The sequence below is a fragment of the Bos javanicus genome, chromosome 23 (genome assembly GCF_032452875.1).
Source record: "Bos javanicus breed banteng chromosome 23, ARS-OSU_banteng_1.0, whole genome shotgun sequence".
NCBI classification, from domain to species: Eukaryota; Metazoa; Chordata; class Mammalia; order Artiodactyla; family Bovidae; genus Bos; species Bos javanicus.
Window position 1 is genome coordinate 8,374,726 of NC_083890.1, and position 23,087 is coordinate 8,397,812.

The following is a 23,087-nucleotide window of genomic DNA, read 5'->3' on the forward strand; positions in this document are numbered from 1 at the left end:
GGGCTGCCTTCTCGTTCGCGCAGTAGGTCTTTGTGGCTCCAGGCGTGGCGAGGTACATCGTGCGCAGACTCATTCCTTGCCTTCAGAGTGCTTCCAGGCGACCACCGGGTCACGTTTTATTAAAAAAAAAAAAAAAAGTCACAGCGGAAGGGGCCAGGGCACCCAGTGGGACCGTTGGTCTCCACAACACCATCCGGGTCACTTAAAAGGAATGAGCCCTCCCCTCAGGTTTACCTGAAGAGGAGCCAATCGTTTGCCTCGCGTGGAGGCCGCACCTTGATTATGGTTCACTCGGGCCCATTAAATCTAAACTCTGGATCTCACAAGTTTCACGTTCGAGTTTCACAAGACCTTATATTTCACCAGTCAGCCACACACGGCTGGCACCGAAATGCACACGCAGACACCTGTCCACCCAGGGGAAACTCTAAGGAGCCGCGTTATCTAGGCGGAGAGGACGACGGGTAGGCCGCAGGACTCTCCAACCCGCGTCCGCGCAGACCCCCACAGGCACCGGCGCCCGCGCACATTCACGCGCCCGTGGGCGCCAGGCCTAACGCCCGGAAGGCCCCAGAGGCGTCTCTCCCGCGGGCCCACTCCACGCAGAGAGGACGCCCGCCCCCTGGGAAGAGCTTCCTGGTGACCCCTCTCAGCAGCTCCCCACGTCTGCCGGCCGGGAACTGCGGGGAGGGGGCCGCGGCCTCTGGGCCCCGACCCGGCCCCCCTGCGCGCCCGCCCCCAGACGCCCGTCTCCGCATGGCCCTCGCCGTCGTCAGCACCCACCCGCGCGGCGGCGGCGGCGGGCGGCCGCCCTTTTAAATCCCTAGGCTCATTTGCATGTCCCCGCCCCCCAGTGACACGGCTGGCGCGGGCGGGCCCGTCCCCCCTGCCCCTGGGTCGCTCTTTTTAAGCTCCCCTGAGCCGGGGCTGCGCTCCTCTAATTGGGACTCCGAGCCCGGGCTATTTCTGGCCCTGGCGCGGCTCCAAGAAGGCGTGAGTTCGCGGCCCCTCCGGTGGCTCCTTTTTTTTTTTTTTTTAAATATCTATCATTTAAATAAATTATTTATTTATTGAGGCCGCGCACGGGCCGTGCCTAGCTTCCTGCCCCTCGCCATCCTTCGGGGGAGGTGGAATATTTTTGTGCCCCCCCCCCTCCCCGGCCTGGATGTGACATATAAATACCCCGCGGGGGCCAGGGCGGCGAGCACGCGGCGGCGGCGGCCTCTGAGCGCTTCTGCTCTCTCTCCCGGTTTCAGATCCGCATTTGCTACCAGCGGCGGCGGCGGCGGCGGCGGCGGAGCCAGGCCGGTCCTCAGCGCCCAACACCGTCGCTCCCGGCAGCTCGGAGAGCGCACCGCAGGCCGGCAGCCGAGCTCGCGGTGAGTCCGTCCCGGGGCCGGCGGCGTAGGGGGGCGCCCGCGCCGCGGCCGCACGCCGCCCCCTCCTGCAAGCCGCCCCGGGGCTGCAGCGCGCGCCTCCGGCTTTATTCCCAGGCCGGGGCTGCGCGAGCCGCCGGCAGGGGAGGGCCGCGCAGCGCGGGGGGCGGGCGGCGGGGCCCGCGGCACGGGGAGGGCGCCCGCACCCCTGCCCCCGCGCCGCGGGCGCCGTGCGGGGGGCGGGGACCCGGGAGAAGCGCGCGGTGGGGGAGGGGGCGCGCGGCTGCGGCGAGCGCGAGTCGTGCACCCGGCGGCTCTCGGTGCACCTCGCGCGGCCGCCGCTCCCGCCCGAGCCCGAGCCCGAGCCCGATCCCGGGCCTGTGCCGTGGGGGCGGGGAGAGGGGCAGGCTGGGGCGCGGCGGGAGAGCCCGGGGCCGGGCGGCCCCGCAGCCTGGGGAAGTTCTCTAAGTGGGGGGTGGGATGGGCGGGAACCCCGCAATTCGGCCTGAACTCCAGGCTTGGCCTTTTATCCCGGCGCTCGCTCCGCAGCCGAGGCCGACTCTCTGGCCTGGGTTTGGGGCTTCACCCCGACCCCACCTCTGGCCCGGCCTGCGCCTCTTCAGCCCCCGGGGCCCGGCCTGCCCTCCGCCCCCACAAACTGGTTTCTCTGCTTTGCTGGGCTCTGTTGGAACTAGTCCCTTTGACTCCCCGTTTCATTTTTTTTTTAACTGGGGCTTTTATTTTGCGGGGAGGGCGCGGAGGGAGGCGGCTTTCTTCCTCTCCCCCGCGCGCGCCAGGTTTCCTGCCCCAAGGCGGGCTTGGGTGCCCCCTCTGGCAGGAAGTGGGGCCGGGTGCACCCTCGTGGCGGTGCATGCGGTCGGAGGGCACCGGTTTCCCGCGCCTGCACCCGCGGCCTGCGCCCCTCCCCCCGCGCGCTCCGGCCCCTCGTCCCTCCGGCCGACCTGCAACGGCCGGGCGCAGACACTTGCAGAGTCACCCAGGGCCCGGGTCTGGAGTAGGGGCGACAGGGGCTTTACCAGCCCCCAGGCGGGTAAGGAAACTGGCGGGCGAGAAGGGTCGCCAGGAACCCACTCCAACTAGCTCTGTGACCTTGGGCACCTCATCAGCCCTTCCTCTAGGCCACTTTTTGGGAGGAGATGAGGCAGTCCCATGGTGATTTCCTAGAGTCATGGCCACGGATTGCCTTAGCGTTTGTGGAGCCCACATTGTATGGAGGGGACAAGTCTGTGGCCCGAAAGGGCTTATTACCGACCATAGGATTGAAGTTGGGCCTCAAACGTGGCTTCTCCAAGCCAGGCCTCCCTGATGTTCAGAAACAGGTGGAAGAGACAAGCATTTGTTGGTCTCACCAGAGAGGGCCTCAGGCCTTAATTCAGTTCATGGAGGCCTGGATCTGTGGTGAGGGTGAGCGGGTTAAAGGGTCCCCAGCAGCAAGAAGTGGGGGAAATACCAGAGGCACTCAACAGGGTCCCCAGGCAGGCTAGGCTGGGCCTTCTGGGATTAGGGGCTGGCTTCGCCCAACTAGAACCCCCTCTTGGAGGGGGCCTCCAGCAAACCTCATGTGAGGTCAGCGCTCATTTAGCTGATTAATTTTGATGTTTAGTTTTGAAGGGGGATCTGTGGTGTAATGTAAGATTCTAATCACTGCCTGTAATTACAGAGCAGGCCAAGCCACTAATGATGGAGCAGGATAAATCACCAACCACCTTGTTTAAAAGGGTCTTCAAGTCTGAAATATTATGAAATGGAATAATTACCAGACGAAGTCTCGCCGTCTGGAGCATTTCAATACTTGAGGATCAGGGGCCTCAGGCCCCTCTTAACAATCACAAGTTTGCAAAACAACAGGCTTTCCTCTCTGGGTTAAAATTGGAAATAGTCTGAATCTGAAAAAGGAGAGTCTTTTTCAAATGTTCTAGTTCTCATTTTGATTGGAATGAACCTTTCAGTTGTTTAAGTATTTTTAATTTTTACCTGGTTTGATTCTTGCTGCAGTCTGCGGACGAAGGCAAGACAGGTGGAGCATCATTACTCCCCTTTTATAGGTTGAGGGGCTTTTCTGGAAGTGGAGACACTTGGGCCCACCCTTTGCCAAGGGCAGCCTCCCAGGACAAATCTCTGTCTGTAACTTGGGGATAATAACTGGGAGGATAGGAGTGGGGGCTCTTTCTCAGCCTCTGGAAGAGACTCCCAAATACAGGTGCATGTGCCCCTTGTAGCGGGTGGTTTTACATGAATTCTGTATTTGTAGGACTGATTAAGTCCAAACAGTCCTCTTGGGAATATGCTAGAAAAGGACCAGGGCGCTTTGAGGATCAGCCCTCCTAGGGCTTCAGGGGGTCAGCTAGTGTCTTCTCCCTCTCAGTTGGAGAAGTCCCTGCCCCTCATGAGAGGAGGCATCAAAGAGAAGGATCTTGTCTGACTCCAGGTGGGTGGGAGTGGGCTGGGGTAAGAGGAGACTCCCCTTTCAGCTTTGGGTGATTTCTTTTCCTCCCCACACCTCACCCAGTGTGGTTTTAGCCCCCATTTCCCAAATTGTTCGCATCTTTGACCCTCCAAGGTTTAACCCAGGGAGAGGGAAGCAGAGAGAACCGCTGGGGCCCTGGGCAGTGCTGTGGACAAGGTGGCCCAGGGACTGATGGCATGGCTGCCAGGTAGATGTGCAGGGCTCATTCCCTGCTTACCTCTCCTCCCTTGTTCCCCCGAGAGCTACCCAGGCTTGGCTTGCTTTTAAAAGAGAAGGGGCGGCACAGTGGAGGGGAGGGCCCTGGCAGTCTGAGGACCATCTTGCCCACACCTCAGCCAGGGTGACCTCACCCACGGCCAGGTCTGGGCTGGCTGCACTCTTGAGTGGGGGTGGCAGGGCAACAAAGAGCCCTTCTGAGCAGGAGATAAGGCTCTGATTAGAGCCAACGGCCCAGCCCCGCCCTGCAGCCTGCACGCCAGGCTGGGTGTGGAGTCTTGGGGGTCCCTGGGAGCAGGCAGTTTCCCGCTGGGCGTTTCTCGGGTGGGAGTGGTGAGGGTTTGGAGGTGGCTAACACTTTTCCTGCCTCCCTGCAGCCCAGCCGTGGCTCCTCGCCTGCTCTGCTGACGAGGGAAGATGAGCGAGTCGAGCTCGAAGTCCAGCCAGCCCCTGGCCTCCAAGCAGGAGAAGGACGGCGCTGAGAAGCGCGGGCGGGGCCGGCCTCGCAAGCAGCCTCCGGTGAGCCCTGGGGCCACGCTGGCAGGAGGCAGCTGGCTGTCCAGACCTTTGCCTCGGTTTACCTCTTGGGGCTAGGGATCATGGCAGGTGAAAACAGGACTGGCAGGGTGCGGCATCATTCCTACACATGTGTGCGCTCCCCACACACGCGTCCCTGGTGCCCGAGAGGAGTGTGGTCCAAGGGAGCGCTGAACCTGAGTTCAAGCCAGGAGTGAGCCTGTAGTCATGCAGGCCAGAGCGTACACTGGTAAACCACTCACCCTTTATTTCCAGTCCATTGTGGACCAGCGTATTGAAGTATGGTGGCTCAGTGGTAAAGAATCTGCCTGCCAAGCAGGAGACGCAAGATTGATCCCTGGGTCAGGAAGATCCCCTGGAGGAGGAAATGGCAACCCACTCCAGTATTCTTGCCCGGGAAATCCCATGGACAGAGGAGCCTGGTGGGCTACCGTCCGTGGAGTCGTAAAAGCGTTGGATGTGACTTGGCGACTAAACAACAAAGATGAATTGTAGAAACGTGAACGTTCACATATGTAAGCCCAGCAGTACGCGTGGCGGCGCTCTGGTGACTTACTTAATACTTACTGTCCGTTTCTGTAGTTCTCCATCCCGGGGCAGGGGCCAGCACCTGTTCGTGGGCTTCCTTGAGTGACCCTGCATTGGGCTTTGGCTGGTTCTGTAAAAGCCCAGAAAGTTTAAAACATTGGGGAGTTGGTGGCAGAGTGACTCAGAGCCCTGGTTCCGGGTACCCCAGGGAGCTTGGCCAGTCAGGCTGTGTGGGCCACCTGTTACCTGGTGGAGACCTTGGTTTCTCTCTTGAGAGGCAGCTGTCCCCACATGAGGGCGCAGCTGTGGGTGAAGCCCCGTTCCTTCCCTTTCCTGGGGGAGAGAAGGGGAAAGGAACCGAAGCTGATCCTTATCCACCAGGCCCCAGGCACGCCTCCCCACCCCCATTGGGGATCTCTGTACTCGCTCTTTAGGCGCCGTGAGGAGTCTCACGGGCGGTGGAATTCATCTGCCTCTTTCAGAGCCCTGTTCACGTGTGGAGAAGTCATCCCCTTAGTCCGATTCTTTTGGCTTCCCCCTGCCGGCTGTGGGCATGTTGGTGAGGGGTGTCAGAAGGGGTGTGGGGTTACTGCGCGATGAACGGGCAGCCGCCCTGGGAAACACCACTGATGTGCCTTTACTGCCCGCCTTCTGTGCATTATGTAGCAGCTTTTTATTCTGTCTCTGAAAATTAAAGTTTCAGTGGCCCAAATGGCAGGGGTCTCGGTAACTGGAGGGAGTCTGGTTTGCAGGTAGAGCCGGAGGCTCCCTCTAGGGGAAGGGGCATCCTTTCCCCTCTTCTGCATCCCTGCCTTCTGGCGGAGGTATGGGTGGGGTGGGCAGTGATCATAGCCCAGTGCTGGGAGACTTGTCCTGTCTTCATTCAGCGTCTGGCCCAAGATCTGAGAGCTGATCAGAGGCCGAGCTGGAGTATGGACAGCTGTCTCGTGTCTTTCTGCCTCCACGACACCCTTCCCAGAGGCCTTCTGGTGTCTTGTCATTTTGCTGTTGCAGAGAAGCTAAGGGAAAGGCTTTGCAAAAGAATGTCAGGTGGAGAACCTGGATCCCAAGGGTTACCTGCCATGGTTCCTGTGGATTCTGGAGTGGGGCTGCGCAGACCACTGCTGGGCTGGGGCAGAGGGCTCTGTCCTGAAAGGGGGCAGGGCAGGTGGCTTCTGTGTCTCTGACTGTCTCATCTGTCTTTGCAGAAGGAGCCCAGTGAAGTGCCAACACCTAAGAGACCTCGGGGCCGACCGAAGGGGAGCAAAAACAAGGGTGCCGCCAAGACCCGGGTGAGGCTTGCAGGGGGCCCTCTGCCCTGACAGCAGCCATGGGAGGCCTGGTCTGTCCTCATTTTCTGCACCTGCTTCTGGCACATGGGTGGTGATGGGCCTGTGCCCATGGAGGCGAGGGGGGCGTTGACTGAGGTCTCACTTCTGGGCCTTGGCCTGCCCAGGACAGTGGGGAAGTCAGGTGTCCAGCAGGTTTCCTGGTCTGAAGAGGCAAGCTGGGAGGGAGGAGCAAGGGGGCAGCTCCGTCCAGGGCTGAGACTGTCACCTTCTCTTCGGGAGGTCCCCTGGCTCCTGCAGGAATGAGGGGGGAGGCCAGATTCATAGTGGCATCAGCCTTTCAGAGAAGTTGTTTTGTTTTTTATTTTATTTTTTCTAAAACACGACTCATATCCTCTTGAGTCATGGGTGGAGGAGGGAGTTGGGGGGCGTGTGTGTATGTTGGGGTGGGGGGGGGGCGGTGTGGCTGGCCAGTCATCACCAGCTGGACTCGGGTGGGCCCGCCGGGGTGGGAGTCCCGGGCCGCCCCTCCCTGCTGTCCCTCACCATCTGGGACACTGGTCATTGGGTGGGCACCGTCAGGGACATTTTTGACTTAGTGGATCTTTTCTCTGACCATCTAGAAAACCACCACAACTCCAGGGAGAAAACCAAGGGGCAGACCCAAAAAACTGGTAGGTGACTGCGGCAGAGGCAGCTTGGTTCTTCTGGGGAGACTGTTAAAGACAGTGATGCTCCTTCCTGTGTGCCCACAGAGGGAGATGGCTCTCCTGACCTGCAGGGCCAGCCATGGTGGGACTTCACATTTTCACCCAGGCCTAGGGAGGGGAAAGGGTTTGTCCAGGGCGCCCGGACTCCTGGCACTCAGCCCAGGGCTTCTGAAGAGCTGTGTCCATGAGAAGTGCAGGGTCCCAGGTACAAACCAGGCCAGACTCCCTGCCCTGCCTTACTGGGGGTGTTCTTATCTTTTCCTTCCCCTGCTTCTGGTTCAGAGTCAGAACTTCTAGGGTGGACCTTGAGGTCATATGGTAGTGTCTCCCCCCCGCCCCCCATTGTAGTAATGAAGAAGAAGAAGGGAGGTTTAAGCAGCAGCAGTAGAGGATCTCAACTCTGGGAGGGGGTGGGACATAGCCTGTTGGGTGGGAGCTGAGGGGCGCTGCCCTGTGGACGCCGCTCCTCACGTGGGGGCCCCACCCCCTTCTGGGCCCCCAGACAGCTGGGAGCGGTGGCTGGCGGGCTGAGCCCAGAGATCTTCCGGGGCGCCGCTGCAGCTGGGGCCCCTGCAACCTGTCCTCCCCACGGCTCGTTCCTCGAGCTGTGTGAGCTGAGCCACCACCGGCTGAGGGGGGCTTGGGGTGCTGGCAGGGCCCCAAGAGTGAGTAACAGGAAACGGGTTGTTTTGGAGTTTGTGCCTGGCACGGGGGCCCTGTGTGGTGTCCCGACATTCCCGCCCAGTGAGTGAGCCCCGGCCGGCGCACACTTCCCCTCGCTCCCCGCCCTGGCCTGGGGTCAGCCCGCGGCCGTGGCCCCTCCACCGCCCAGCAGCTGCCCCTGCGGGCTGCTGAGGCCACCTGGTACCCCCCGTGGAGGGGGCTCACAGCCTCCAGTCACCCCTGCCCTCCCCTTTTCCTTTCCCTGGCTGCCGTCTCCCACCCCAGGACCAGTCACTTCCTTGCCAGCTTGAGCCCAGGGGTGCCCTGTGCTCTGCCAGGAGCCCCCTGCCTCTGGGGGCTGCGGGGCCTGGCTGTGTGTGAGAGCAGCGTGTGTGTGGTTTTTTTTCCCTCCCTTTAAATTCTTCCTTTTTATGAATGAAACTGGGCCGTGGAGGTTGCTGAGTCACCCACACACTCAGCCCTGACTCATCCCCCTTCTGGAGAGGCCGGGTGTGCGGAGCTGGGGGTGGTGAGCTTGGCCTCTGGGGGCGGCAGCAGAGGAGGGGGCGGGCCTGGCATTCTCTTGATGGCCCTGCCTACCCTGCAGGAGAAGGAGGAAGAGGAGGGCATCTCGCAGGAGTCCTCAGAGGAAGAGCAGTGACCGCCGCCTGCTCCCTCCCGAGGAGCAGTTTCCTTCTGGGACTGGACAGCTCCGCTCTGCTCCCGCCGCCCCCCCCCAGGCCCTCCCTGCCCCCTACCTGCGCCCTCCCCGCCACACTACACCGCACACCAGCCACCACAGGGTCCCTGGGCCCAAGTGGGGAGCCGCTCCCTTTGATTTCAGGTCCCAGCGACCCCTCACCCACCCGCCACACCCGCCGTCCCGGACAAAGCTGACTTCCACTTAGCCGCTCCCAGGCTGCCGCACCCCTGCTCCCTGTGTGGTGGGGGCCTTGCTGGCTGGGCTCTCGGTTTGGGGATCCCCTCTGCCTCTCCCCTCTGGCTTCCCGTTAAGGGGCCTGGGAGGGCTCCCCTGGCCTTAAAAGGGGCCCAAGCCCCATCTCATGCTCTCATTTGGACATGCCCCACGCCACTGTACTAGCCGCAGCAGGTGCGGCCACTGGAGAGGGGCGACTGCCCCGAGATGCCCCCCACCACCCCCAACCGACCTGTGTCTCACCGAGGGGTGGCTCACCCCCCTCTCCTTCCCGCCTTGCCTTGTCCCCACACTAGGTGGGGCCACCCTCTTGGGGGCTCAGGAAGGAAGGTAGGAATGTAAGTCCTCTCCCAGCTCTAGGCAGGCTCCAGCCCACCTTGCCCTCACCCTGGAATCCCATTGCAATGATGGAAAGCATCCCCTTTATCCAGGTGAGGCCCAGGAGGCCTGGGCTCCCTGCAGCAGCCACTTTCGAGAGCTGGAGCCACTCCCCGCCCCTGTCTGCTTCCGCTCCAGGCCTCAGTTTCCCCTCTTCCCTTCCCTCGGGGCACTAATAACCAGGAGCTAGTCTCGCCCACTCCCACCCTTCTGCTCCTCCCCAACCCCCAAGGTTCTGGTTCCATCTTTCCTCTGTTCACAAACTACCTCTGGACAGTCGTGTTGTTTTTTGTTATATGTTTTGTTCTTAGACATCCGTCGCTGCTGCTGCTACCAGCGCCAAATGTCCATCCTCATTGCCTCCTGTTCTGCCCACGTCCCCCTCCTCCAAGAAGCCCTTAGGGGAAGGGGCCTGGAGCAAAGCAGGCTGGGTACCAACTCCCCCAGTCCCAGGGAAGGTGGGGTCCTGCCCCTAGGATGCTGCAGCAGAGTGAGGGTGGGGAGGGGGGGGCCCGTGTTGACTGTCAGGTGTAGGGGCCACCTTCTCCACCTGTTCTGTCAGGGAGGAGGTAGCCATTATTTGTCCCAGCCTGGGGCTCCCCTCTGGTTTCCTATTTGCAGTTACTTGAATAAAAAAATATCCTTTTCTGGACTGTCTTTTCTGTGGTGGGTGCCTAGAACAGAGGTTAGAAACCAAGGATCTCTAGTGAGTGAGTGAAAAAGAAAAAGCACAGGGAAGGTAACGTAAGCCGGTCTTGATGAAGTCAACTACACCCCTAGCCACAAAACATTTTATTTACAAAATATATATACTGAATATACATTAGGCCCTGTCACCATGGGAACAGCTCCAAAGCTAAGTCTGGGAGGGCTAGAGAAGGGTGCCCATGGAAGGGCAAAGCCCCACCTGGTAATCCCAGCCACCCTTTCACCCCAGGAAGAAACATTCTCATTAGTTCCTGGGAGTGGCTAGTAGGTAGGCTCATCCCACAAAGGACTGAAAGCCTAGGAGGGAGTGAGGAGGTGGGTCCAGTGGAGGCTGGCGGCTCTGCCGGGCTTAGGAGCCAGGCTGGGGGGAAGGATGCTGGGGGAGCAGCAGGCTGCAGGGCCCTGGCCGATCAGGACCCGGTTCGGGGAGGGGCAGGGTTAGGGGGCTCAGGTCACGTCTTGACATCCAACAAGGGCATCCGCTTGTGCTGGTAGCCACTCTGCCAGCCGTGGACCACCTGTAGCAGGGGAGAGCGGGCCACAGCACAGCTTGCAGGGAGGCACCTGACTGGCCCCAGCCCAAATGGGGAAGGCTGAGGGTGGAAGCAGGTTCTGGCTTCAGGGCTGTGAGGAGAGCAGGCCCATCCCTGCTGGTTCTCTGTCCCCCCAGAGTGCTCACCTTGGGGTCCCCCACATCCGACAGCAGCTCCTGCTCGGCCTCGTGCAGCTCCTCGGCAGGGTCATAGCTGTACATGGGGAGCAGGTGATGGCGAAGCCGGTCCACCCTGGGGGGCAAGGGGGTGTTCAGCCACGGCACCCCACACCTCCCTGCAGACATCTGACTCCACTGTTTCCCCCAGCGGGGCACCTCCAGTGGGTGCCTTTCAGGGTCCTAGAGCTCTAAGGACACGTGTCTGATAGGAAAAACCTAACGCGTGCGGGGAATTTCAGGTTGGTCTTCTGAATGCCTGAAGGGCATCTTACGTGTATGCTGGGGTCTCAGATCCTGTGGGAAGAACTTTTAAGCAGAATGCAGGTGGGGAGCACTCAGGACAGGGACACTCACCGTTTTCTCTTCTGGATGTACATCACCTGTAATAGGGAAACAGCACTGTGGAGGCGGCTGATCCCAGGATGGCCCACGGGGGACAGGGACCCACCTCCACACCCTCCTCTCCCGAGACAGCAGGACAGTGAGATGCTGTGTACAGGCTGGTCCAGGCCCACTCGCCCCTGCCTTAGCAAGAGTGTGGGGGTGTGTGTACGTGTGGAGGCTTCTTACCACAGCCACCACCACCCCGACCAGGGTGATGAGGAAGAAGGGTCCCAACACATAGCCCACCATGGAGTCGCTGTTGGCCTGCGGGGCATTGGGCACTGTGGTGTTACTCATGACATCGGCAGCTGGAGGGCCCTGTAGTCAGCATGGGCAGTACCGCCTCGGGAGGGTGCCTCCCCCGGGCTCCCTGAAGAGGGGGAAAGTGAAAGTGAAGGTGAAAGTTGCTCAGTCATGTCCGACTCTTTCGGAGCCCATGGACTGTATATAGTCCATGGAATTCTCCAGGCCAGAATACTGGAGTGGGTAGCCTTTCCCTTCTCCAGGGGATCTTCCCAACCCAGGGACTGAACCCAGGTCTCCCGCATTGTAGGCGGATTCTTTACCAACTGAGCTATGAGGGAAATCTGAAGAGGAAGGAGGAGGTTGTCAATTCCACCCAGGGTGACAGCCAGGCTCTGGATCCCTCCCCAAGATAGTAATAATACATGAAAACTTAAGGTCAGGTCCTGGAAAGGGGAGGGAGGGGGTCTTCCAGGTCAGTGTGCTGGGCTGAGCCCTCCAGTGACTCTCAGCAAATCCTGGGGTTTACCCAGGGGCACCAAGGGGAGGCCAGACCCAGGGCCTGAGTGCTGCCCAGGGTGGGGCTCTCACCCAGGTGCTGGTGCTGGCCAAACATTTGCAGATACTAGTTACTGAGGGAAGGTTAGGTGGAGGTCCCCAGCTCCCGCCCCCTCTTCCTAGAGCACTGGGCTACCAAAAGCTATCCAGTGAAGCAAAATGGAGAGATTAGGTTAAAATAAGGGGTCCTCACTGCAGCCAAGGGGTGAGGGAGGAGCATCTGGAGGACCCCCCTCGATCTTGGTCCAGTGCCCACACTTCAGGCTATAGGTCGCAGGCCTTCGTTGTCCCTGGTGTCACTCCAGACATAGAACCTGGGCACCGTCTCCCGCATTGGTCTTGTGCTAGAGTGGACACCAGTGGGCAGGGCTGGGCTGCATCTGCGAGGTGATGTCACCTCCCCCTGGTCCTCACTCGGGGCTCCGCCCGGGTCCTCCCCTCCTAGCCTGGCATGACAGGCGGAAGTGGAGAGGGTCAGCTCCCATGACAGATGCAAGGAGACTCTTCACGGGTGGCTGCACGCAGACGCTCCGAGGTCTGTGACCCCGGTTCGCCTGGGTTTCCATCAGAGGTTAAGGGCTGAGCCGCCTGTCTCGGTGCCCATGGGGGCTCCGGACTCGCCCAGTCGCACGCCTGTCCCGTGGTGGAGGGGACATTCCGAGGTAGGGAGGTTGACAGGCCGTCCTTAGGATGCGCACCAGCAAGGGAGAGCGAGGGGTAGTTCCCACGGCGCTGGGAGGCTCAGGCCAGGGAAGGAGAACGTGAGGGGGGCGCAGAGCGACCCGAGTATCCTGAAATCCCGACACCCCAGGCGTGGACCTGTACCGGCGCTCTGCAGCCCATGCAACCCGGCCATGCCTTACCTCCCGCCGCTGCAGCCCGGAAAGGAACGCCCTCGGTTGGCTCCCAGGCCCCGGAAGAGCCAGTAGGCGCGTGATCAAAGGACCCGGGGAAACGGGCGGGGCCGCGGTATCGGGGTGCAGCCAATCCGATGGCCGCAGGCAGCCGGCCCGGAGACCGCCGGAGCCGCCAATCCGGAGGCGGATACAGCCGGGGCTGCAGCGCCCACGCCGCGGCGGCAGGGGGCAGCCGCGGGCTGCGCGGCGGCTCGGGGCGGGGCGCGGCTTCCCGGCGTCCCGCGGGGCGTCCCCGGGGCGGCAGTGCTCCGGAGCTCGCGTGTGGGGTCTGGGCCTGGCGTGCGCCCCTCGCCCCGCTGGTCGGAGCCGGGCCCCGCTCTAACGTGCATCGCAGGCCTCGTGGGGCCTCCGTTAATGTCTGTGGAGCCCCCTAGGCCTCCTCGCACGCAGCGTGACTGCCCGTCTGTGCTGTGCTCGGGGTGTGTAGGCGGGCCTAGAATAGCCCTTGCCTGGCCTCGGACCTCGCACCCAGCCACCCTCCCTCCCTACGCCTTACTTACTCACTCTTCGTGTTGGTAAAACAGGCTGCTGCAGGCAGCAAACGATGGCACGAGTGGAGCCTAGCACATAACATGCCCTGAATTTTAATTTTCCCTGTTAACCTCTTTCCGGACACACACACACACACACCCACCCACACACACACCCACCCACACCCCCACCCCCCCCCCCCCCCCCCGCACCAGTGGTGTGAAGTCCCTCTGCATCACAATAGGTTTGCCAAGTAGGTTAAGATTGGGTCGAAGCTTCCGTGGGCTGATCATTAAAATGTGACACACGTAATTGGGGAAATTTGAGTAAGATCGGTGGATTTTAGCAATGTCAGTATCCTAATGGTGATGTTATAGTTTTGCAAAAGTTAGCATTGGGGGAAGCTAGGACAAGTGTAGAACGGCTCTATCTCCGTTATTTCTTACAACCGTAGGTAAACCTACAGTTGCCTCTCCCTCATCAGAATCACATGCAATTGGTAAAAGTCCAGATTGGCAGGTAATGGAAAACACCTGAGAACGTAAAGGTGGTGGCAGCTGAGCCAGGTTGAAATCCTCCGGGTCCTCAGGTGCTCCTGAAGATACAAGGGCCGTGTGCCTCACCCTATTCTTTCTTTGACAGTCAGAGGATGCACACGGGGTCTTAGTTCCTCCACCAGTGATGGAACCTGTGCCGCTGGCTGTGGAAGCACAGAGTCCTAAGCACTGGACTGCCAGGGAATTTCCTGGGTCACCCTGTTCTTGCCAGGGACGGCCAATGGCCCAGATGTGGTTGAGCCACTTGGTCTGGTCAGGCCTCAGTCTTCCCAAGTCCTTCCAGAAGGTTAGATGAGAGCAGATCTGGTGCAGAGATGACCCAATTAGGAACCAGAAGACAGGTGGAAGCTCGCCTCTTGCCTCCAGATACCACCATCTGACTGATGGAGAATCAGATAAAGGGAAAGGAATGAGAGAAAAGCTTGGGTCTGGAACCTCCAGGCAGATTTCCTGGTACTCTCTGGGTTTTGGGTCTGGAGAGTAGGGAGACTGCTCATCAGGCTTCTGTTAGGAGGGCAGAGGGAGGAGGCCTCCCCCACCTTACAGGGAAGTAGGGATCAGGCAGTAGGTTTTAGAGCCCAGGGGCCCTTGGCTGCCCACACACTCAACCTTTGTTCCCATTCCCATTCCACATCTTGAGAGTCTAGCGGTCCTAGGAGCAGGCCGAGTGGTTGCATTGGCTAGGCTCGTGTGTGGAAAGGCATGGGGTCTTTATTCCTAGGACAGAACACCCTTCCAAGGTAGGCAGGGCAGGTGGGATGACCTGAGTTTACAAAGGAGCAAGCTGAGGTTCTGAGTGGTGTGATGACTTCCCAAGGCCCTTGGTGTGATCAGCAAGGGGAAGGCAGAATGGGCCCCGATGGGTGGGCCCTCTTCCTGGACAGCTCTGTGCTGGCAGCTGCTCTGGGATTGTGTTTGAGGTCTGGTTTGTTCCTGTGATGAGACGAACTGTGGTAGGTTAAATCCATATAATGTAAACCATAAAATAATAGAGTTAATAAGCCAACAAAACAGATAAAATACAATTAAAAATTCTCAAGTAATCCAAAAGAAGGTAGAAAGAGAGCAAAGGGTAACAAAGAACAGATGAGAGAACCAGAAAACAAAGAGGATGATAAAATCAAGCCTAACTCTGTCAATCACAGTAAAGGTGAATGGTCTCAACAGCCTGGTCAAGGGACTTCCCTGGTGATCCAGTGATTAAAACGCCCCGCTTCCGCCCCAGGGGACACGAGTTCGACCCCTGGTCAAGGAACTAACATCCTGCATGCCGCGCATGGCCAAAAAGTATAAAATGAATAACCCAATTAAAAGGCTGAGATTGTCAGAATGGATAAAAGAAGTAAGACCCAATTACATGCTGCTCATAAGAAATGTGCTTTGACTACAAAGACTCTAACAGGGTAAAAGCAAAAAGATGAGAAAAGATACGCCTTGTTTACACTTGTCAAAAGAAAGCTGGGAGGGCTGTGATAAAGTCAGATTTGATTGCAGAGCAGAAAATATTACCAGAGATTAAAAAGAGGGTCAATTCATAATGACACGATTGAGGATAGACCAATTCTAAATGTTCAATGCCCAATAAGACAGCTTCAAAATTCATAAAACAAAAATGGATACAACTGTAAGAAAAAACAGTCACAGTTTTAGTCAAAGATTTCAATACTACTCCGAATAATTGATAAAACAATCAGATAAATAATCAGCCAGAATTAAACTGGAACAACCCTATCTACATTTATAGAATATCCACATTTATAGAATATTCCACCTAACATTAGGAGGATACATAGTCTTAAGATCATATTCTTGGCCATAAAACAAGTCTCAATAAAAAGGATTCAAGTCATACATGATATGTTTTCTGATCACAGTGGAATTAACTATATTAGAAATCATTAACAAAAAGATCCTTGGAAAGTTCATAAATATTTAGAAAATGAATGACATACCTCTGGATCAAACAATAATTAGGAACTATTTTGTGCTTGTGGGACATCTCTATTAGAGAGAGAAATTCATAGCACTACTAAATACCTATTAAAAAAAAGAAAGATGTCAATGACCTCAGCTTCCACCTGAAACCAAAGTATACAGAAGAAAATAACAAAGATGAGTGCAGAAACCCATGAAATAGAAAACAGAAAAACAGAATTGATGAAACCAAAAGCCGCTTCCTGAGAAAATCAACAAAATTCATAAACCTGTAGCCAGACTGGTCAGGGAAAAAGAAAATACAAATCACCAGTATTAGGAATGAAAGATTCTACATCACAACAGATTCTGCAGGCCATAAAAGAATAATAAGGAAATATTAGGAACAACATTTTGCAAATAAATTCAATAACATAGTTGAAATGGAAAATACATGGAAACAAAGACAAATTATCAAAGCACACTTGAGAGATAGATAAATGTATAACACTTTAGGTTGAATTTATACCATCTTAACTTCAATGGCATACATTAACTCCTCCTATTCAATTCCACGTCCCCCTTTAAGTTGGTATTGTGACAAATACATCTTTATATATTGTATGCATATTAACACATTCATAATTATGTTTTTATGCATCTGTGTTTTAAACCATATAAGAATGAAAGAGGAGTTGCATACCCAAAATACAATAATACTAGCTTTTATTTTACTTTGTAGTTACCTTTATCAGTGAACTTTTTTTCTTTATATGACTTTGAGTTACCAGTGACTTTTGGTTTTAGTCAGAATGACTCCCTTTGAGAAGCCTTGAGGGCTTCCCAGGTGGCTCATTGGTGGAAGAATCCGCCTGCCAATGCAGGAAACGCCAGTTCAATCCCTGGAGCAACATCCCCTGGAGGAGGAAATAGTAACCCACTCCAGTATTCTTGCCTTGAGAATCCTATGGACAGAGGTGCCTGGTGGGCTACAGTCCACAGGGTCGCAGAGTCAGACACGACTGAACGACTGAGCATATACGCACAGCATTTCTTGTAGGGTAGGTCTACTAAGAACAATAGCTTTTGTTTATCCAGGAATGTCTGAACTTCTCTATGACAATTTTTATGGATATAGAATTACTGGTTGACAGGATTTTTTGTTTTCCTGTCAGTTCGTTAAACATATCATTCTACTGGTTTCTGGCCTTCATGGTTTCTGATGATAAATCAACTCTTAATCTTAGGATGGTAATTATAATCACCATGGTAACCAATAAAAAATAAGTAGGAAATACACAGAAAAGGAAATGAAAAGGAAATCAAAATAGTACATACTAGGAGAAAAATCAAACACAAAAGAATGCAGCACTGGGAGGACTGAGGAACAAAAAAGATGACAATATAGGAAACAGCACTACGGCAGAAGTAAGTCCCTCAGTATCAGTCGTCACTTTAAATGGAAAGAGACCACACCCACTAATTAAAAGACAGGGATTGGTGACAGCGCACAATTTATGAGTGAATTTATGCCACTCAACTATATGTTTCAAATTATTAAAATGGTAAATTTTATGTATATTTTATCACTCACCAAAAAAAGCAGAATGGATTTTTAAACGAACTAGCAAGATTTGAATAAACATTTCCCCAAAGAAGATATGCAAATGGCCAAGTAAGTACATGAAAAGATGTTCAACATCAGTAACCATTCAGCTCAGTTCAGTTCAGTCGCTCAGTCGTGTCTGACACTTTGCACCCTACGGACTGCAGCACGCCATCCTTCCCTGTCCATCATCAACTCCCGGAGCTTGCTCAAACACAAGTCCATTGAGTCAGTGATGCCATCCAACCATCTCATCCTCTGTCGTCCCTTTCTCCTCCTGCCTTTTCAATCTTTCCCAGCATCAGGGTCTTTCTCAATGAGTCAGTGGCATCAGGTGGCCAAAGTATTGGAGCTTCAGCTTCAGCATCAGTCCTTCAATGACTATTCAGGACTGAGTTCCTTTAGGATGGACTGGTTGGATCTCCTCACAGTCCAAGAGACTCTCAAGAGTCTTCTCCAACACCACAGTTCAAAAGCATCAATTCTTTGGTGCTCAGCTTTCCTTACGGTCCCAATCTCACATCCATACATACTACTGGAAAAAACATCGCTTTGACTATATGAACCTTTGTCAGCAAAGTGACGTCTCTGCTTTTTCATATGCTGTCTAGGTTGGTCATAATTTTTCTTCCAAGGAGCAAGTGTCTTTTAATTTCATGGCTGCAGTCACCATCTGCAGTGATTCTGGAGCCCAAGAAAATAAAGCCTGTCGCTGTTTCCATTGTTTCCCCATCTATTTGCCATGAAGGAATAGACCAGATGCCATGATCTTAGTTTTCTGAATGTTGAGTTTTAAGCCAACTTTTTCACTCTCCTCTTTCACTTTCGTCAAGAGGCTCTTTAGTTCCTCTTCACTTTCTGCCATAAGGGTGTTGTCATTTGCTTATCTGAGGTAATTAATATTTCTCCCTGCAATCTTGATTCCAACTTGTGCTTCATCCAATCTGGCATTTCGCATGATGTACTCTGCATGTAAGTTAAATAAGCAGGGTGACAATATACAGCCTTGAGGTACACCTTTCCCTTTTTGGAACCAACCCATTGTTCCATATCCGGTTCTAACTGTTGCTTCTTGACCTGTATACAGATTTCTCAGGATGCAGGTACGGTGATCTGGTATTCCCCATCTCTTGAAGGATTTTCCAGTTTGTTGTGATCTACAGTCAAAGACTTTGGTGCAGTCAATGAAGCAGAAGATGTTTTTTCTGGAATTCTCTTGCTTTTTCTAAGATCCAACACATGTTGGCAATTTGATCTCTGGTTCCTCTGCCTTTTCTAATCCAGCTTGAACATCTGCAATTTCTCAGTTCATGTAGTGTTGAAGCCTGGTTTGGAGAATTTTGAGCTATAATTTGCTAGCATGTGAAATAAGCACAATTGTGCAGTAGTTTGAATATTCTTTGGCATTGCCTTTCTTTGGGATTGGAATGAAAAGAGGTGGGGAAGGATCCAAGTATATGCTGCTGTCAAGAGACTTACTTTAGACCCAGAGACACAAATAAGTTGAAAGTGAAAGAATGGAAAGATATTCTTTCCATTCTTTGATTATTCCAAAGAATAATCAAAAGAGACCTAGGGTGGCTATACTCATATCACAAAATAGATTTTACATCAAAAACTGTTACTAGAGACAAAGGAGGACATTTTATATTGATACCAACGTCAATTCATGAAGAAGCTTTAACAGTTATGTATACAGCGAACAGGGCTCCCCAGGTGGCACCAGTGGTAAAGAACCTGCCTGCCAATGCAGGAGACATAAGAGACATGGGCTCTATTCCTGCGTCGGGAAGATCTCCTGGAGGAGGGCATGGCAACCCACTCCAGTATTCTTGCCTGGAGAATCCCATGGACAGAGGAGCCTGGTGGGCTATAGTCCACAGGTTTGGAGAGAATCAGACACAACTGGAGCAACTTAGCATGCACGCATACACCAACAACAGAGTCCCAAGATATATGAAGCAAACATTGACAGAATTGAAGGGAGAAACAGACAGCTCTACCCTAATAGTTGGAGACTTCGATACCTTAATTTCAATAATGGAAAGAATATCCTACAGTCAGCAAAAACTAGACCGGGACCCGACTGTGGCTCAGATCACAAACTCCTTATTGTCAAATTCAGACTTAAATTGAAGAAAGTAGGGAAAATCCCTAGACCATTCAGGTATAATCTAAATCAAATCCCTTATGATCATACAGTGGAAGTGAGAAATAGATTTAAGGGACTAGATCTGATAGACAGTGCCTGATGAACTATGGACGGAGGTTCATGACATTGTACAGGAGACAGGGATCAAAAACCTCTGTCCATCCCCAAGAAAAAGAAATGCGAAAAAGCAAAATGGTTGTCTGAGAAGGCCTTACAAATAGCTGTGAAACGAAGAGAAGAGAAAAGCAAAGGAGAAAAGGAAAGGTATAAACATCTGAACACAGAGTTCTGAAGAATAGCAAGAAGAGATAAGGAAGCCTTCCTCAGTGATCAATGCAAAGAAATAGAAGAAAACAACAGAACGGGAAAGACTAGAGATCTCTTCAAGAAAATTAGAGGTACCAAGGGAACATTTCATGCAAAATGGGCTCAATAAAGGACAGAAATGGTATGGACCTAACAGAAGCAGAAGATATTAAGAAGAGGTGGCAAGAATACACAGAAGAACTATACAAAAAAGATTTTCATGACTCAGATAATCACAATGGTGTGATCACTCACCTAGAGCCAGACATCCTGGAATGTGAAGTCAAGTGGGCCTTAGGAAGCATCACTATGAACAAAGCTAGTGGTGATGGAATTCCAGTTGAGCTATTCCAAATCCTGAAAGATGATGCTGTGAAAGTGCTACACTCAATATGCCAGCAAATTTGGAAAACTCAGCAGTGGCCACAGGACTGGAAAAGGTCAGTTTTCATTCCAATCCCAAAGAAAGGCAATGCCAAAGAATGCTCAAACTACCGCACAATTGCACTCATCTCACATGCTAGTCAAGTAATGCTCAAAATTCTCCAAGCCAGGCTTCATCAGTCTGTGAACTGAGAACTTCCTGATGTTCAATCTGGTTTTGGAAAAGGAAGAGGAACCAGAGATCAAATTGCCAATATCTGGATCATTGAAAAAGCAAGAGAGTTCCAGAAAAACATCTATTTCTGCTTTATTGACTATGCCAAAGCCTTTGACTGTGTGGATCATCACAAACTGTGGAAAATTCTGAAAGAGATGGCAATACCAGACCACCTGATCTGCCTCTTGAGAAATGTGTATGCAGGTCAGGAAGCAACAGTTAGAACTGGACATGGAACAACAGACTGGTTCCAAATAGGAAAAGGAGTACGTCAAGGCTGTATACTGTCACCCTGCTTATTTAAGTTATATGCAGAGTACAGCATGCAAAATGCTGGGCTGGATGAAGCACAAGCTGGAATCAAGATTTCCGGGAGAAATACCAATCACCTCAGATATGCAGATGACACCACCCTTATGGCAGAAAGTGAAGAAGAACTAAAGAACTCTTGATGAAAATGAAAGAAGACAGTGATAAAGTTGGCTTAAAGCTCAATATTCAGAAAACTAAGATCAAGGCATACAGTCCCATCACTTCATGGCAAGTAGATGGTGAAACAGTGGAAACAGTGTCAGACTTTATTTTGGGGGGCTCCAAAATCACTGCAGATGATGATTGCAGCCATGAAATTAAAAGACGCTTACTCCTTGGAAGAAAAGTTATGACCAACCTAGACAGCATATGGAAAAGCAGAAACATTACTTTGCCAACAGAGGTCTGTCTAGTCAAAGCTATGGTTTTTCCAGTAGTCATGTATGGATGTGAGAGTTAGACTATAAAGAAAGTTGAGTGCCTACGAATTGATGCTTTTGAACTGTGGTGTTGAAGAAGACTCTTGAGAGTCCCTTGTATTGCAAGGAGATCCAACCAGTCCATCCTAAAGGAAATCAATCCTGAATGTTCATTGGAAGGACTGATGTTGAAGGTGAAATGCCAATACTTTGGCCACCTGATGCGAAGAGCTGACTCATTTGAAAAGACCCTGATGCTGGGAAAGATTGAAGGCGGGAGGAGAAGAGGATGACAAACAATGAGATGGTTGGATGGCATCACCGACTCAATAGACGTGAGTTTGGGTAAACCCTGGGAGTTGGTGATGGACAGGGAGGCCTGATGTGCTGCAGTCTATGGGTCGCAAAGAGTCGGACATGACTGAGTGACTGAACTGATCCTATACAGAAAACCAATTAGGAAATAGAGTAGTTGAAAAACATATTATAGGGCTTCTTTGGTGGTCCAGAGGTTAAGAATCCTCCTTGCAGTGCAGTGGATACTGGTTTGATCCCTGGACCAGGAATATCCCACATGTCCCGGAGCAACTAAGCCTGTGTTTCACACTAGTGAACGCACACACCCTAGAGCCCTTGAGCCACAACTACTGAAACTTGTGTGCTTAGAGTCCATGCTCTGCAACAAGAGAAGCCACTGCAACAAGCCCACACAGAGCAACTAGAGGGCAGCTCCCGCTTGCCGTAACTACAGAAAAGCCCCCGTACAGCAAGACGACCCAGTGTAGTCAAAAATAAAACTGAATTAAAAAAAAAAAAACACTATAAATCAACTAGACCTTACAGACATACATACAGAACACTTCTTCCAAAGAATGTGCATTGCTCTCAAGCACAGATGGAGCTTTCTCCCGGATAGATCAGATGTTAGGCCACTAAACAAATTTTAATAAATTTTAAAACCTAACAAAGAAAGACTCAGAACCTGATGGCTTCACTGATGAATTATACCAAAAATCTAAAGGAGAATCAATGTCAATCCCTCTCAAACTCTTCCAAAAACTTGAATAAAAGGGAACACTTCCTAATTCACTCTAACTTAGCATTGCCCTCTTACCAAAGCCCCCTTGTGGCTCAGCTGGTAAAGAATCCGCCTGCAATGGGGAAGACCTGGGTTCGATCCCTGGGTTGGGAAGATCCCCTAGAGAAGGGAAAGGCTCCCCACTCCAGTTTTCTGGCCTGGAGAATTCCTTGGACTGTATAGTCCACGGGATTGCAAAGAGTCAGACACAACTGAGCGACTCTCACTTCACTTCAGTTCACTAACCAAAGCCAGACAAACACACAAAACTACAGATCAATATCTCATTAATGTAGAGGTAAGGCAATAAAAGAACTCTGAATAAATTTAAGAGAATTGAAATCATACAAAGTGTGTTCTCTGAATGCAGTGGGTTGAATTTAGAAATCAGTAATAGAAGGAAAACTGGAAAATTAGCAAATATGCTGATAGTAAACAACACACTCATTAAAAAACCAATGGGTTAAAGATGAACCAATGGGTTAAAGACAGAATCACTAAGGAAATTAGAAAATACTTTGAGACAAATGAAGACATACCAAAACTTATGAGATACAGTAAAAGCAGTATGCGGTGGGAAATTTATAGTTGTAAATGCTTATATTAATAGAAGATCTCAGATAAACAACCTGCCTTTAAACCTTAAGGAACCAGAAAAAGAAGAGCAAATTAAATGAAGGAAGGAAGGAAATAAGATACAGCACAAATAAATATGGGAGGTGGGGAACAACAGAGAATTGACAAAATCAAAAGTTAGTTCTTTGAAAATATAACAAAATTGACAACATTTTAGTTAGACTAAAAAAAAATAGAAGATGAAAATAACTAAAATCAGAAATGAAAGCAGGAATGAAAAGGATTATAAGGGAACACTATGAACTATTATATGCAAACAAGGTAATCTGGGTGAAATTGACAAATTCCTAAATTATTAAAACTGATTCAAGAACAAATTCTCAACAGACCTATAATAAGTAAGAAGATTGGATCAGTAATCAAAAACATCGTGACAGAAAAATCAGGACTA

At 52.6% G+C, this 23,087-nt stretch overlaps 2 protein-coding genes across 10 annotated transcripts; one reads left to right on the forward strand and one right to left on the reverse strand.

Annotated features, from left to right (window-relative positions):
- The first annotated feature begins 546 nt into the window (after positions 1-546).
- On the forward strand, positions 547-9,779 carry HMGA1 (high mobility group AT-hook 1). 7 transcript variants are annotated; one of them, XM_061397947.1, is made up of 8 exons: positions 867-993; positions 1,257-1,379; positions 3,958-4,051; positions 4,458-4,599; positions 6,354-6,437; positions 7,058-7,108; positions 7,190-7,349; positions 8,415-9,779. In XM_061397947.1, exons 4-8 carry the CDS (start codon positions 4,498-4,500, stop codon positions 8,702-8,704), a joined length of 687 nt encoding a protein of 228 aa, XP_061253931.1. In that variant the 5' UTR covers positions 867-993; positions 1,257-1,379; positions 3,958-4,051; positions 4,458-4,497; the 3' UTR covers positions 8,705-9,779. The 7 variants fall into 7 exon arrangements, with proteins under 7 accessions (XP_061253933.1, XP_061253929.1, XP_061253931.1 ...); XM_061397945.1 differs by lacking the exon at positions 3,958-4,051 and having other exon boundaries at positions 861-993; XM_061397951.1 differs by lacking the exon at positions 7,190-7,349 and having other exon boundaries at positions 878-993.
- A 120-nt stretch (positions 9,780-9,899) lies between these two features.
- On the reverse strand, positions 9,900-12,680 carry SMIM29 (small integral membrane protein 29). Of its 3 annotated transcripts, none has more exons than XM_061397952.1 (5): positions 12,591-12,680; positions 11,113-11,296; positions 10,897-10,922; positions 10,510-10,615; positions 9,900-10,348 (listed from the first exon to the last, which is right to left on the reverse strand). In XM_061397952.1, exons 2-5 carry the CDS (start codon positions 11,221-11,223, stop codon positions 10,283-10,285), a joined length of 309 nt encoding a protein of 102 aa, XP_061253936.1. In that variant the 5' UTR covers positions 11,224-11,296; positions 12,591-12,680; the 3' UTR covers positions 9,900-10,282. The 3 variants fall into 3 exon arrangements, with proteins under 3 accessions (XP_061253936.1, XP_061253938.1, XP_061253937.1); XM_061397954.1 differs by lacking the exon at positions 12,591-12,680 and adding an exon at positions 12,426-12,584; XM_061397953.1 differs by lacking the exon at positions 12,591-12,680 and adding an exon at positions 11,921-12,403.
- Between the last annotated feature and the right edge of the window lie 10,407 nt (positions 12,681-23,087).